At 38.3% G+C, this 15,760-nt stretch overlaps 1 protein-coding gene across 5 annotated transcripts in view; it reads right to left on the bottom strand.

Annotated features, from left to right (window-relative positions):
* Nucleotides 1–15,760, bottom strand: part of PPP3CB (protein phosphatase 3 catalytic subunit beta) — a 68,688-nt gene that overhangs the window by 23,234 nt on the left and 29,694 nt on the right. For all 5 annotated transcript variants that reach the window (XM_014584852.1, XM_014584853.1, XM_006170051.1 and 2 more), the window contains exons 5-9: nucleotides 14,952–15,099; nucleotides 14,349–14,488; nucleotides 14,147–14,224; nucleotides 13,947–14,041; nucleotides 9,292–9,417 (exon numbers count right to left, since the gene is read on the bottom strand). In XM_014584852.1, coding sequence (XP_014440338.1) covers nucleotides 9,292–9,417; nucleotides 13,947–14,041; nucleotides 14,147–14,224; nucleotides 14,349–14,488; nucleotides 14,952–15,099 — 587 coding nt within the window. The remainder of the gene's footprint in view (nucleotides 1–9,291; nucleotides 9,418–13,946; nucleotides 14,042–14,146; nucleotides 14,225–14,348; nucleotides 14,489–14,951; nucleotides 15,100–15,760) is intronic.

Genomic DNA, 15,760 nt, shown 5'->3' with positions numbered 1-15,760 from the left:
AAGTCCTGATTTATGCCACACTGGATAAACACTGAAAGCACAGAAAGAAGTCAGTTACAAAAGACCACAAATTTTATGATTCTGTTTATGTGAAATGTCTAGAACAGGCAAAACTATGGAGGCAGAGATTAGTGGTTATCTACAGCTGGCAAGGAAAAGTTGGGAGAAAACTTGAGAGTGACTGCTAATGAGCACAGGGTTTTCTTTGAGAGGATGAAGAAAAATGTTCTAAAACTGACTATGGGAATGGCTGTACAATTCTGTTGAATATACAAAAAAATACTGAATTTGGGACCAGCAGTTAGTGTAATGGCTATGTCGCTGGACTCCCACGTAGTCGACCAAGGTTTGCGCATCCTGGACCCGGTGACTTAAATCTCATGCCAGGCACGTGTGTGCGCGTGCCCAAGATCCCTAGAGGAGAATGGAGGAGAAGGGACTGCAGCATGGCCATCCTCCCTGGGGGGTGATTTCTCGCTTTCTGTCTCTCTGTCTCTCTCTCTGTCTGGCGAGCCCACGCGCCCTATAGCAAAAACCTCTCAAAACAAACAAACAAACAAACAAACCACACTGAATTTTACAATTTAAATAAGGGAAATTGTATGGTATGTGAATTCTATCTCAATTAAGCTGTTATGAAAAATAAGGAAGTATGATGGCATAAAACTTAAAGAACAGCACATCTAGGAAATTGGCTGCGCTATGTGATAGCTGGAGCATAGCGATTATGAAAGAGAAAGGCAGAAACTGAGGATGAAGACAAAGGAAGATCCAAGAACCTTGTGTGAAAGGTTAAGGTTTATCTTGAAAGCTCCATGGAGCCATTTATGGATTCTAAACAGTAGTTTTTAAGTATATAATACTTTTTATCCAGAAGCATGGCTGTGAAGGAAAGGCTAGAAAATCATAGCTTGTAATAGAGAAAGATATTGGATGGGAGAAATGTTATTTATTTTTTATATGAAAGTCAGAGAGAGTCTGAAAATATAGAGGACATAAATTATAAACAAAGTTTCTTGAAAAAGCAGAAGAGTGCGCCAGTAGGAGTGGGCATGGAGGTTAAAGTGGTTGGATCTCATGTGACTGACTGTGTGGTTCGAGTCCTAGACACATTGGGAGCATGTGTGCATGCACCCAAAATCCCAAGCAGAGAATGGAAGAGAAGGGACTGAGGCATGGCCATCTCTCTGAAGGGTGATTTCTCACTTTCTCTCTGTCTCCCTATAGCAAGTGCATGCACCCTATAGCAAATGAGGAAAAAAAAAAAAAGGCAGAACAGTAATGAAATCTAAGGACAAGTTAAAAGGACTAATCCTGGTTGGAAGAGTTGCCTCTTCAACAAAAGGAGAATTTGAGATTAGTACATTTTATAAAACAGAGGAACAGTGGTAAGCAGAAAACACTCCCACTGGAGGCATATGTTTTCATGAAGAGTGAGGGAAATGGCTAGAAAAAGAAAAATGTTTTAAGAAAAAATATGGGGGCTGGACAATGGAACAGAATTAAGGAACAATTCTCTTGGAGGTTGGCTGACAGGAGGGTTCTAAGTTTGTACTTGGAGACCTCTCTGAGTATAGCAGGAGCACATTTACCAATGACAACGGGCTGGCTGAGGCTGGGGATAGACTGTACCATTAGGACCCTGTTAGAGGTACTATCTCTCTGCCTCTCTCTCTCTCTTTCTCTCTGATTCATCTGTGGAAGAAATAAACAAACCTTGAATAAAAATGGAAATTTAGACTATAACCCCAGAGAAATGGGCAGACTAGGGATAAAAAAAAAAATAGACTGGGGTTCTATTAACAGCCCACCTAATATATTTTTTTCTTCTTTTTTTTGGAGAGGTTTTTGCTATAGGGTGTGTGTGCTCACCAAAAAGACAGAGAGAGACAGAGACAGAAAGCAAGAAATCACCCCCCAGGGGGTATGGCTAAGCTACAATCCCTTCTGATCCAATCTCCTCTGGGGATCTTGGGCACGCACACGTCCCCTGGGTGAGTTTAAGCTGCTGGGTCCAGGACCCGAACCGTGGTCGCCTACATGGGAGTCCAGCGACCAACTGCTGGTCCCCAGCCCACCTAATATTAGAAACCAAGGGGTAGTATCAATTCATAAGGCTGCATAAAGATAGCAGTGCTCCTACCCTGGCTGTAGGGATAGAGAAAATAGATGCCTGAACTTGAATATAGCTAAAATTTAAAGCACAAATGAAGAAGCAAAACACAAAAGAGGCTTGGTTGCAGTGGTGTGCACTAAGATGCTATTGCTTTGAAGGAAGGGACGATGTAGAAGGTCCAGGTTAGATCTCCAGTTCAACTTAAAAACTTGCCTAAAATACCAGTAACTCAGGAGGCTGAGGCAGGGAACATCATGACACTGAGAGACCCTAGCTAAAAACATCACACATTCAGACACAAAAAAAGAAAAAAAGAAGAAAAAGAAGAATGAAAGGAGTTTGGTGGTATATTATGAAGGAAAGGGAGTGCCTGGATTTGATTTCCAATCCAACCTAAAGGATGGGCACAGTGGTATATGCCTGTAATCCTAGAGACTCAGGAGGTTGAGGCAAGAGGACAGCAAACTTAAGACTGGCCCAGGCACCATAGTGAGACACTGTCTTAAAAAGAGCTAGTGTGAGGGACCAGCAGTTAGCCTAATGGCTATGTTGCTGAACTCCCATGTAGTCGACCATGGTTACAGTCCCAGACCCGGTAGCTTAAACTCACGCCGGGTGCCACCATGTGTGTGCATGCCCAAGATCCCGAGAGGAGAATGGAAGAGAAGGAACTGTGGCATGGCCATCCCCCCTGGGGGGTGATTTCTCACTTTCTCTCTGTCTCTCTGGTGAGCACACCTAAAGCAAAAAACCACCAAAAAAAAAAAAAAAAAAAAAAAAAAAAAAGAGCTAGTGTGGGGACCAGCAGGTGGCATGTGGTTAAAGCAGCTGTATTCCCACATGGCCCGTCATGGTTCAAGTTCTGGACCCAATGGTTTGAACATGGCGGGTCCATGTGCATGTATGCTCAAAATCCTGAATAGAATAGAAGAAGGACTACGGGGTGTCCATACCCCCTGGGGGGTGATTTCCCTTTTTTCCTCTGTCTATCTCCTTTCTGGTGAGTATTCGTGTACAATGACCAAAAAAAGCCAAAACAAATCTCATGTGACAGTGTATACCTATAGTCCCAGCTGGGAGGCAGAAGGATCATGACAAGACCATGACTTTTTTTTGGAGAGCTTTTTGCTATAGGGTGCGTGCACTCGCCAGACAGAAACAGAGAGACAGAAAGCAAGAAATCACCCCCCTGGGGGATGGCCATGACGCAATCCCTTCTCCCCCATTTTCCTCTCAGGATCTTGGGGCACGCACGCACATGAGTCTGGCGTGAGTTTTAAGCCACCGGGTCCGAGACGCGAACCACGATTTACGGGTGAGTCTGGGAACTTAGCCATTATGCTAACTGCTGGTCCCGAGACCATGTCATTTAAAAAAAAATTTAAAAAAAAAGGGAGGAGGAGAAGAAAAAGACAGACAAGATTAGTTTTAAAAAAAAAAAAACTGACATGGTCAAAGGTCTAGAAATTCCAATGAAGATAAAGAACAGTTATAAACAGAGTAAAATGTTGTTGTAATAAAGAGAGTTTTCTCATCAAACCGTATTAATGGCACTATCTTTATCATTGCTCAAAATATCCAAGTCATCGTCAACTACTTGCTCTCCCTTCGACATGTAATCTCATTAAGTCTCACTGATTCTACATTCTATGGTTCTTTTAAAAAGTGTTTTAAAAATTATTAATTTAATTTATTATTATATCTTAATATTATTTTGAAAGAATTATTTTATTTACCCTTATTTATTTTAATTTGACCAGAGAGGAAAAGAGAGAGAGAAAGTGAGAAAGCAAGCCACCAGGTCCAGGACTTGAACCATGGTCGGCCATGTGGGAACCCAGCGCCCTTAACTACCATGCCACATGCTGGCCCCCTATTTTTTCTTTTTTTTCCCAGAGAGAGGGAGGGAAAGTGAGAAAGCAAGCTATAAGGTCCGGGACTCAAACTACTGTCAGTCATATGTGAGTATAGCACCTTAACCGCCATGCCATCTGCTGACCCTACAGTTCTTTCAATTTTCCCTGTTCTGTTCCTTTTTTCTTGTTATTTAAATTTTTTTTGAATTATTTTACTTTATTAATTATTTAGCTTGACTAGAGAGATACAGAGATAGAGAGGGAAAGTAAGAAAGCAATCCATCAGATTCAGGACTCAAACTGTGGTTGGCCATGTGAGAGTCCAGTGCCTCAACCACACCACCTGTCAGCCACTTCCTGTTCTGTTTCTAATGCTACCAGGACTTCATTATATCTCTACTTGACTTTTTTTTTTCTTTTTTGGGGGGAGAGGTTTTTGCTATAGGGCACATGTGCTTGCCAGAGAGACAGAGACAGAGAGACAGAAAGTGAGAAATCACCCCCCAGGGCGAATGGCCACGCCGCAATCCCTTCTCCTCCATTTCTCCTCTCGGGATCTTGGACATACATGCACACGTGCCCAGCGTAAGTTTAAGCCACTGAGTCCAGGACTCGAACCACAGTCGACTACATGAGAGTACAGTGACATAGCCATTATGCCAACTGCTGGTCCCTCTACTTGACTTCTGATGCAGCTTCATAACAAATCTCTTTTTTTAAAGAATAATATTTTATTTTATTTTATTTATTATTATTATTTTTTTATTTGAACTTTCACAGAGAGAAAGTGAGTAAGCAAGCCACCAGGTCTGGGTCTTGAACCATGGAAGGCCATGTGAGTGTCCAGTGCCTTAACCACCATGCCTGCCACCTGCTAGCCCTACAACAGACTTATCTTTAGGCATCCAGTCCATTTTGCCACAGTAGTTTTTCTAAATGACTATCAGGGTTATATTCAGTTTCAGTGGCTTGCCTCTATTTACCAATTGCCAATCTCTCTGTGTGATGATCAAGACCTTCATGATCTAGACTTAATATAACTTTTCCTACTATTGTGTCCTTCACACATCCTACTCACTAATCATACTGAACCCTCAACATTTGTCAAGGAGACCTATGATCTTAGAGGCTTGGGAAGTTCTCTTAGTTGGAATTCTTCCTCATATCCACCAGCACAATTCCACCATTCTTCATGCCCCTGTTCAAATGTTTATTTTATCCCTCTAACAGAAATAACCTCTTTTCTCTTCAGAGTGACTAAAAATTCATTCTTGTCTTAAAGTGCTTACCATATTAGCCACTATTATTGGAAAAGTCACAACACATTTTTGCATAGAAAAACACATCATGACTTTCCTGATGACCTAATATTATTCATTTCTTACATCTCCTAATGATATGCAGACCCATGTTACATGCATCTTTGTATCCTTAGTACCATTAAAAAAAACCCAGACATTCAAAAACATGAATAAACTTTACATGTATGATTTTCTATGGAAGATTATATCACAACAGAGCTGCTACTACAGAGGGTCTTCTTAAATTTTTTATATTTTTTAAGAATTATTTAATTTTGGGGACCAGCAGGTGGCATGGTAGTTAAGGCGCTGGACACTCCCACATGGCTGACCAGGGTTCAAGTCCTGAATCTGGTGGCTTGCTTTTTTTTTGGAGAAGTTTTTCGCTATAGGGCGCGTGCGCTCACCAGACAGACAGAGAGAGACATAGAGACAGTTTCTAACTTCCTCTCTCTCTTGCTCTCACCCTCTGTCTCTCTCTGGTCAAATTAAAAAATAAATGAATAAATAAATAAAATAAGAAATAATTATATAAAAAAAAGAATTACTTAATTTTATTTATTCTTTTTTTTTTTTATTTAGGTTTTTCTCAAAGGGTGTGTGAGCTCACTGGGGGCGGGGGGTGGGGGAGATTCAGAGAGAGGGAAAGCAAGAAATCATCCCCGGGTGGGATGGCTATATAATAATCTTTTCTCTTCCATTCTCCTCAGAATGGGCATGCACACACATGTACTCAGTGTGATTTTCAAGTCACTGGGTTTGGGATTCAAATTAGGGTCGGCCAAGTGGCAGCCTAGCACCTTAACCACTATGCCACTTGCTGTCCCTTATTATTATCATTATTTAATTTGCTATAGGGCACATACATTTACCACAGAGAGACACAAAGAGAAAGTAAGAAAGCAAGCCTCCAGGTCTGGGACTTGAACCGCGATCATATGTGGGAGTATAGTACCTTAGCCAATATGCAACCTGCTGGCCCCATTATTTTTTAAAGTGTATTTTATTCATAATAGAGTATGTGTGCATGGGAGAGAGAGACAGACAGACAGAGAATGGGAGAGATCTACACTAAGGTCTTGTCATACTGCAATTCCTTTTCCTCAGCTCTTTGGTTTGTCAGGATCTTGGATATCTAGTGCGTTTTCAGGGCAACATAGGGATATGAACCTGTAGTCAGTCATGTAGCTTCCAGTTCTGCAGATGGGGGGGGGGCAATAAACTTAAGGGAGGTTACCAATTCAGTTCAGATCTATAAGCATCTTAGAAATGTTCTATATATGGGACCAGCAGCTAGCATAATGGCTATGTCGCTGGATTCCCATGTAGTCGACCGCAGTTCGAGTCCCGGACCCGGTGGCTTAAACTCAACGCCGGGCATGTGTGCATGCGTGCCCAAGATCCTGAGAGGAGAATGGAGGAGAAGGGATTGCGGCGTGGCCATCCCCCCTGGGGAGTGATTTCTCGCTTTCTGTCTCAGTCTGTCTGGCGAGCGCACGCGCCCTATAGCAAAAAGCTCTCCAAAAAAAAAGAAATGTTCTATGTATGTACATACATATACTGTTGAATTTTTTCTGGCACTAAAGTCCACAATCTTCAACAGATTCTCAACAAATAAATCTGTATTAAGAAATTAATAGATGTTGCTATGTGTAGTTTAGCTATTTTACAATGATACAAGAATGCCCATGATTTGATCATTCTTGAAAATGAGTAATTAATATATAGGAGTCATTTTATTCATTCTACCTTTGTATATCCAGGAAATTTTCCAATTGAAAATTTTTTAATAAAATAAAAAAGGGATTTTTGGCTCCCCAAAGGTTCAAGAAGCAGTACTTTCATGTTACCTTAGGATTAAACCAGTCTTTCAGAAAGTGTCTGACTTAGGTTAGTTGTTTACCAGAGACCACATACTGGTTTCTTAGAAGTAGAGCAAATAAAATGTCACTTGTTTTTCACACCAAAACTTTTTTTCATTAGAAGCAAGAAGTAGTTAGTATATCTGAACAGCTACCATATATTAAGATGGTAAAATATGCACAGTTTGAGACAATTTTCTTACTGTGATCAACATTAACTAAGATTCTATTTGTGTATAATGTTAAAATCTGAGCTTTACATTTTTTGGAAGATGTGGATAATTTAGGAAAGATTCATAGAGAAACAACAAAAATGGGCAAAAGGTTTGACTTCTTTCTTTATAAGAGGTGATTCAAAGTGGCAAAAGAAGTAAAGATCACTTAGTAGCAAATTTCAAAAGCAGGAACAATATAAGCGTACTATTCTCCATCTCATCCCTCGAAAGAGTTGTACTACATAATTATTAAGTTTGCTTATGAGCCCTAAAACTTTATGATATCCTGGTATTTTCTTTATTTTAAAATTTGTTAGATGGCACATGCATTTGCCAGAAAGGGGAAGGGGAGTGGGAGAAGGAAGAATGAGAAAGCATCCCTCATGGGGAATAGTCATGCCATAATTCCTTCTCCTCCATTTTTCCTTTTTGGATTTTGAACATGCATACACACATGGCTGGCATGTTTTTTAAGACACCAAGTCCAGGACTCAAACTGCACAGCTGGCCATGTGGAATCCAGCTGCCTTAATCACCATGACACTGGCTGGCCCATCCTGGTTTTTCCTTTGTAGGTGCACTAGTTGAGAAAAACATTATTTCTATTCCTTTCCTTGGTTAAACACTCAGAGAATAAACAATTAGATATAATAAAATATCTCTTTATGGAGGTATCTGAGAATCAAATTAGAGATAATCTATGAAATGTCCCTTTTCTTCCTCTTACTCTCCTGGCCTCCCCACCCTCTATGCTACCCAGTTCACATTAAAATAGTTAAGTTGCAGTCTAGTCTAGAGGCAGGAAAGTAAACAAGATGAATTCTTAAATTCCCATTAGCCTGATGATGCTATGACTGAACTATTTCTCATATACCAAAGATAGAAGGTTCTAAGTGTAATACATCCCTTACACCTAAGCTCTTAACTGGTCTCCTTCTCAAATGCTCAAGTGGGTAATTCTATCTTCATTGGACTGAGTAAATAAAAAGGACTGAAGGCAATATGCAGAAAACTTGTTCAACATACACAGTTTAAATATTAATTCTGAATACCAGAACTAAACATTGCCTTGGCAGAAGTGACACAGATCATACAGAAAGGAACATTTTGTAACACTGAAGAGGTGAGAAAAAATATAGGGACATACAGAACAAAATGTTCCACAATCATGTCTACACTTCATACTGTCATTTTCCATATACAGAAATCAGGGTACAGTCTTGTGAAAAAATAAACACTAAAATGGAAAAGAAGAATGTAATAGATAACAAAATTTTAAGAATTCTACCAAACCCAAAATAAAAGATAAAAACAAATTTCTTAAGTAGCATTTATTTTTCTCTTAAAAAGCCTATTTGGTACTAATAAATAGTTTTCTGAATTATCAGAAGAGCATCACTACTAAAATTTTATACATACTTTCAATAAATGAGAAGAAACACTAGGTTAGAACCCAAATTTCTCAAAAGTTCTCTCAGAGTGCAGAACTATCAATACTATAAAATGACTAACATTGCCAAAACAAAAGCTATTAAATTCTGCCTGAATTGTTGTGGCATCCCCCAAAGTGGCATAGGCAGAAGAGTCCATTCCAGAGCTAAGCTCTCCTTCCAGAGCTAAGCTCTCCTTCCATCAATTCTTAAGAGAGTTAAGCTAAAGAAAAAAAGAAAGAAACCTAACAGCTGAAGGCAACATCAGGCTATTTATAAATCTTTTCCCAGTCCCCTAGACACCCTCACATGGGGGCTGTAAACAACTAACTAAAATATCTTTGAGGCTCTTATATCTACACCCACTGTACAGCTCTATCACAACTAGAGCTTTTACCACAGTGAAATTAGACATTAGTTTCCTTTATCAAGTATGTGTTCCTGATAGTAAACTGGAGTAAATGTGACTGTAATAAAAATTATCTTTTATTTTTAAAAATAAGAATCATACCTTTTTCTCCAACAAATGGTAAAGACCATGTGAAGACATCCATAAAATTGGGCAACCAGTAAGGATGTGGAGAACAGTTAAACTGTCGAATATTCATCACATTATTTTCATACTTTAATACAGCAGCTGCAAGGTAAGTTGAATGTCAATGTAATAAATTGTCTTTAACTTCCGAAACATAAAAATACATAAAAGCAGAAAATTTCTTTTTAAAGGGGAGGGGAAACTGGGGATAAGTGGAATCAGGGCTGGCAGAGGGAGCTAGTAACTAAATTCTTAGTAATAACACATTTTATTTTTAACACACTTTTATACAGAGCAATAGTTGGATCTTCATTTCTTATTATCAATAAAATTTCCAGATTCTCTTAGAATGTTTTACTTTATAATCTGATGATGAACATACACTTAAACTAAACCCAAAATTGTGAAAACTCAATTTTTGGGGGAAACACTTAATGGCAATGAGCAATTTTCTAGGTTTTCAATATTAATACAAGTGGATGATTTTTTAAAATACAGTTTTATTACATGTGCACTTGCCAGAGAGATACAGAGATGGAGAGAGAGTAAAATGAGAAATCACTCCTTGAGGGGATGCCTATACTGAAATCCCTTCACTTCCTGTCTCTTCTCAGGATTTTGGGCACACACACACATGCACCCAGCATGATTTTCAAGTCACCAGGTCCAGGACTCCATGGAGTCAGCCACGTGGGATCCAGTGCCTTAACTCCATAACACTTGCTGGCCCCTATGCTGAAGAATTTAAGAGGGTCTTTTTAGCTGCAAGCAACCTGAAAAGGATAGTTCAGTAGTAATAAAGCATATAAACAAAAAACTTTCAACAATGTGGAACAATTTATCTATGAATGTATAAATCTATTTGTTTTATTCAATATGGGAAATCAGGTGAAATTACTACAAAAATGCTTTTAGAAAAAAATTTCACTGAAATATCAACAGAGAAAACATTATAAAGAAATCATCCAAAGGTAGTATACTCATTTAAATTTTAGATATCTTTCTAGAGTTCAATATGCTGATTAATATCTTAAATTAACCTACACACATTTCAGTCATTGGGTATATTATTTTATGAAACATTACATTAGAAGGGCTAGATTTTAGGGTCCAGCAGATGGCATAATGGTTACTTTGCTGGACTCCCAAGTAGTTGACCATGGTTCGAGTCCCAGACCTAGCAGCTTAAAACTCACGAAGGGCACATGTGCGTGCGTGTCTAAAATCCCAAGAGGAGAATGGAGAAGGGATTGAAGTGTGGCCCTCACCCTAAGGGGTGACTTTTTTGCTTTCTGTCTGTCTCTCTCTCTCTGGCTAGCACATGTGCCCTATAGCAAAAATCTCTCTTTAAAATAAAAAATAAAAAGGAGGGCTGGATTTTAATCTAAGCGACAACAAGTACAGACTGTGTATCCTTAGTCGAAAATCAAAAATGCTCCACAATCAGAAACTTTCTGAGTACTGATGTGGCTGGGAGTGGAAAATTCCACACTTGATCTCAGGACAGGTTCCAATTAAAATGCTATAACAGGTCTGGCCCCATACTCTGCTGTTTAAGGGATCTGGATCCCACATGGCTGTTTGTAATTCCAATTCCAGCCCTGGTGACTTGAAAAACATTCCAGGCACCTGTGCATGTGTGCCCACATGTCAAAAATCCAGACAGGCAGGAGAAATGGAGAAGAGATTTGTCAGCATGACAACACACCAGTGGGGAATGGGGATACCTTCTCTATTTCCTTCCCTCTCTCTCTTGCAAGTACTTGTGCCCGCTGGTGATTACAAAACAAAAACAAAATTTCACAATACAAAAAATAATATATAAAAGTAACTTCAAGAAATGTGTGTAAGGTGTAAATGAAACATAAATAAATGTTAAACTTGGATCTCATTCCCAAAATACTTAATTACGCATATACAAATATTCCAAAATCTAAAACATATCTGGTTCTAAGCACTTCAAATAATACAAACGCAATGTGTACTAGCTGTGAAATGCTTAATAATTTAATCTGTTCCTCATCTATAAAATAAGACTAATATGTCCACTTTACCTAGCTTAGAAGTTTAAGCCCAGAGGGACCAGCAGTTAGTGTAATGGCTATGTCGCTGGACTCCCATATAGTCGACTGCGGTTCGCGTCCCAGAGCCGGTGGCTTAAAACTCACGCCAGGCGTGTGTGCATGTGTGCCCAAGATCCCAAGAGGAGAAAGGAGGAGAAGGGATTGCGGCATGGCCATCCCCCCTGGGGGGGGTGATTTCTCACTCTCTGTCTCTCTCTGTCTGGCGAGTGCACATGCCCTATAGCAAAAACCTCTCAAAAAACAAAAAAAAAAAAAGTTTAAGCCCAGAGAATGTAGTTCACATGAATCTATTTAGATATTATAATAATTATATGGTTACTTTTTAAAAGTTTGGATCTTTTTTTTCTGAGTAATTTTTGCTATAGGGTGTGGGTGCTCGGCAGAGAGAGAGAGACAGAAAGTGAGAAATCACTCCCCTGGGGGGAAGGCCACACCACAGTCCCTTCTCCTCTGTTCTCTTCTTGAGATTTTGGGCACCTATGCACACGCTTCCAGCATGAGGTTTTTTTTTTTGTTTGTTTGTTTTGAGAGGTTTTTGCTATAGGGCGTGTGCGCTCGCCAGACAGACAGAGAGAGACAGAGAGACAGAAAGCAGGAAATCACCCCCCAGGGGGGATGGCCACGCCGCAATCCCTTCTCCTCCACTCTCCTCTCGGGATCTTGGGCACGCACGCACACGCGCCCGGTGTGAGTTTAAGCCACCGGGTCTGGGACTTGAACCACGGTTGACTACGTGGGAGTCCAGAGACATAGCCATTATGCTAACTGCTGGTCCCCCAGCATGGGTTTTAAGCTGCCAGGTCTGGGACTGAACTGGGGTCAACCACGTGGGAGTCCAGCAATATAACCATTACGCCATATGCTGGTCCCACTTTAAAAAAAAAATTAATGAAAAGCACTTATGTGCAAATGTTAAATCCCTGACTTGTGATTCTGGCCAATATAAAATAAAAAGTAGTCCTGCTACATCTTACATAGGTATATGTTTCCCTTATAAAATTCCCATATGAAATATAAGAATTTTAAATTTAGCTCCAGAAATTATTGGCTGATACCAAGCTTTTAAACCTTGTTTAAGGTAAAAAAAATCTAGAAAATTGCCTTACAGATGAAATGAAGTATTACAAACATGCCATACTATGTAAATACTCATATCATGAATGCTATTTATGTACGGACTCAGAACCACCAAGAGACATTTGATTTTGACAAGAAAGATTTAATGGTTTTATTTTTCTCTTCTAATTATTAAAAGATAAGTTCTCTTAACCTCTTAAGTCAGGCTGACATATGACAACCAGTAAGGCAATAATCAGCCTGGCATTGAACACTCCTTTAATATTGACAAGGGGAAGTCACAGTTTAAGAATTAAAGCACTAGTAAAAGTTAAATGCAGTACTTGATTCTGTTCTTGAGAATAGACTTCTCAAAAAATAAAGCCATATTTCATTTCATATATACAGATATCTATAGGAAATGTCCTTATAGTATATTCTGATTTAAAATGATCAAGCATGCTACTATTTGATCTCAGGCAGATGTTTTAATCTTTTAACCATCACCATCCATCATCCAGAACACTCTTCTGCACCTCTTTTGAACTTACGACATGACCCATATATAGCAATGACCTCATTATTTCTCTAAATGTATTTTAAAGTCTCTAGCCTTCTGTTCTTACATCCTGGCAAATCCACACCAGTCTGACTCTGAAGCTATGGCATAGTCACTGAATTCCAGACATGTTAAGGCAGAATAGGAACTGGCCTCTTAATTTCCCCTTCAGATGTGAACTAGGTAAACATACCAATCTCATCTTCGATGTCTGTCCTTGGCACACATTTATCTAGATTAAGACCCTTTGGCACTTTCTGTTACTACGTTATGTTCAGAAGAAAATAAAATCCAGTTATTATAGATCAATGTGAAGGGAAGGAAGAGATGAAAACCACTAGAACAAAATGTAAAGAAAAAACAGATACAAGAAAAAAGGGAACATACAGTAGAAAAGAAAGGGGAGAATGTATTCCAGAAGGGTCAGAGTAAATTAATCAAAGAAAGCTCAAATGTAAATCTAAATGAAGAACTGTTAAGACCATGGAGTTGTTAAAGTAGAGAATAAGAAAGGGGAATAGACTATCAGTGAACATAAAATAAAAAACATGATAAACTAAACAAGTAGACAATGCAAATATAAATGAAATGGTCAAGCAGCAACATACAAGAAAACATTCTCTTCATTATAAGAACAATTTAAGAAAGGGGAGTTTGAAAAAATCATGCTTGGTTTTGCTTAATATACTTAAACCACAGTACTTTTCACAAAAAAGCTTTTGTTGAGTGACAAGGTGTGGAATGGTTACATATAACTTTGTTTCACATTTTGGATTTTTATTTTTGTTCTCTTTCCTCTCTTCTATCTTAGTTTTTATGATGAGATTTGGACACAGTTTCAAACACCCCTTTTCTATTATATTTTCAAAAAATTAAGTAAATTAAAATGCTAAGTCGTTTAACAGGTTTTTTTTTTATCAACAACATCTTACCTTTATTATTGTAGACATCTAAGTAATTAGGTGCCGAAAAAATTGTTATTAATGAAGGGAACCCTGTAGTTTGACTTTTTCTGTACATTCTATAGCTGCAAAACAAATAGCTTAATATGCATCGTAAAGCATCAATCATGATTACTAAGTTTGATTTGTATTTAAGATGTTAATTTGGGTCAGGGAAACAGAACTCTTACCCTGCATCTTGAGCTTCATGAGCTCTAATAATCGATAACAAATTATTGTTTTGCAAAAATTCACACACTGCTGGATAGCTGTGGGAGAAAAAGAGTAAATTAAATGAAATAATGGTTTGTTTTTGTTTTTGTTTTTGTTTTTTAATGAAGCACATGTTATTTTAACAACTAAAATGTATTAATCTTGGATATTTTTCCTTACTTATAAAAATAAGAACATCCTCGAACAGTATTGTGACTAAAATGTTCCTGTGATTTTTCATTTCCAAAATCTTCAGAAGGATCAGACCATAGCAAGTCACACATTGGTCCAAACGCAGGTGGCTCTTTGAATCTATCTAACTGTGAAAAATAGAAAAGAAACAAAGAACAGAAATAACTCATCAAAAAGTAGGGACAGAATGGACATAAAAAAGTGGTACCAACTTTGAATACAGACTATACTACATTGATCTGAAGGATTAGAATATATTTTCTTAAAATATCAGTATATTGATTTTTATCATTACCTAATCTTTTTTTTAAAAAAATTATTTAACTGTATTTATTTATTTATTTATTTTAATTTGACCAGAGAGACAGAGTGAGAGAGAGAGAGAGAGGGAGGGAGGGAAAGCAAGAAAGCAAGCTGCCAGGTCTGGGACCCGAATTGCAGTCAGCCAAGTGGGAGTCCAGTGCCCTTAACCACCACACCACCCGCCAGTCGCATTACTTAATCTTGACAGCAAAGTTTAAAGCTTCTGTTTTCTACACAACAAAGTGGAAAAAAAGAGGAATCAACCTTGTAACTGAAATATATACTCACTCTCCTAATATCATCCAGTGTGTGTATTTCTGGTGAAAGTCCACCATGAACACAAAGAAACTGTTGGTTTAAAAGTGCAGCGAGAGGCAGGCTATCAAAAGCTTCCATACAAGCTTCATAAACTCTTTCTGAATATTTAATCTTGCCTAGAAAAAGAAAAAAATAATGGAAAATTACTATCTGATCATTTTAAAACATATATACTTTATATTATGGATTTTTATCTCAGTCTCCTTCCTCATTTATATCTTATAGGTTTTTTTATTTTTTAAAGAATTATTTACTTTATTTTGTTTATTCATTCATTTTATTTTAACTTGACCAGAGAGAGACACACACAGAGAGAGAGAGAGAGGAAAAATGAGAAAGCAAGTCACCAGGTCCAGGACTCAAACCATGGTTGGCCATGTGGGAGTGTCCAGCACCTTAACCACCACGCCACCTGCTGGTCCCCTATATTTTATCATTTTTAATAGTTAGATTTGGATAGTTAACAGTTTCAATTATAAAAGTAAAACTGTGTGTATATATGTACACACACATACATACACACTCATAAATGACAACTAAAACCAAGGCAAGAACTAGTAAGACAAAAAACAGGTAAGTGGTGGCCAGGGGAAAAGTAGGTGAAGTGGTGACTATAAAAAGGCAACAAGAGGGAACTTATGGTATGATGAAACTTTTCTGTATCATGACTATGGTGTTAAGCAACCCTATATATTTGTCAGAACCCAAAGAACTCAACACCACAGAGTGAATTTTGTGTGTGTGTGTGTGTGTGTGTGCATGTATGCAAAGACAAGCAT

Source organism: Tupaia chinensis, unplaced genomic scaffold (genome assembly GCF_000334495.1).
Source record: "Tupaia chinensis unplaced genomic scaffold, TupChi_1.0 Scaffold148012_1, whole genome shotgun sequence".
Taxonomy (NCBI): Eukaryota; Metazoa; Chordata; class Mammalia; order Scandentia; family Tupaiidae; genus Tupaia; species Tupaia belangeri.
Note: the sequence above shows the minus strand (reverse complement) of the source record. Positions and strands in the feature narration are given on the sequence as shown.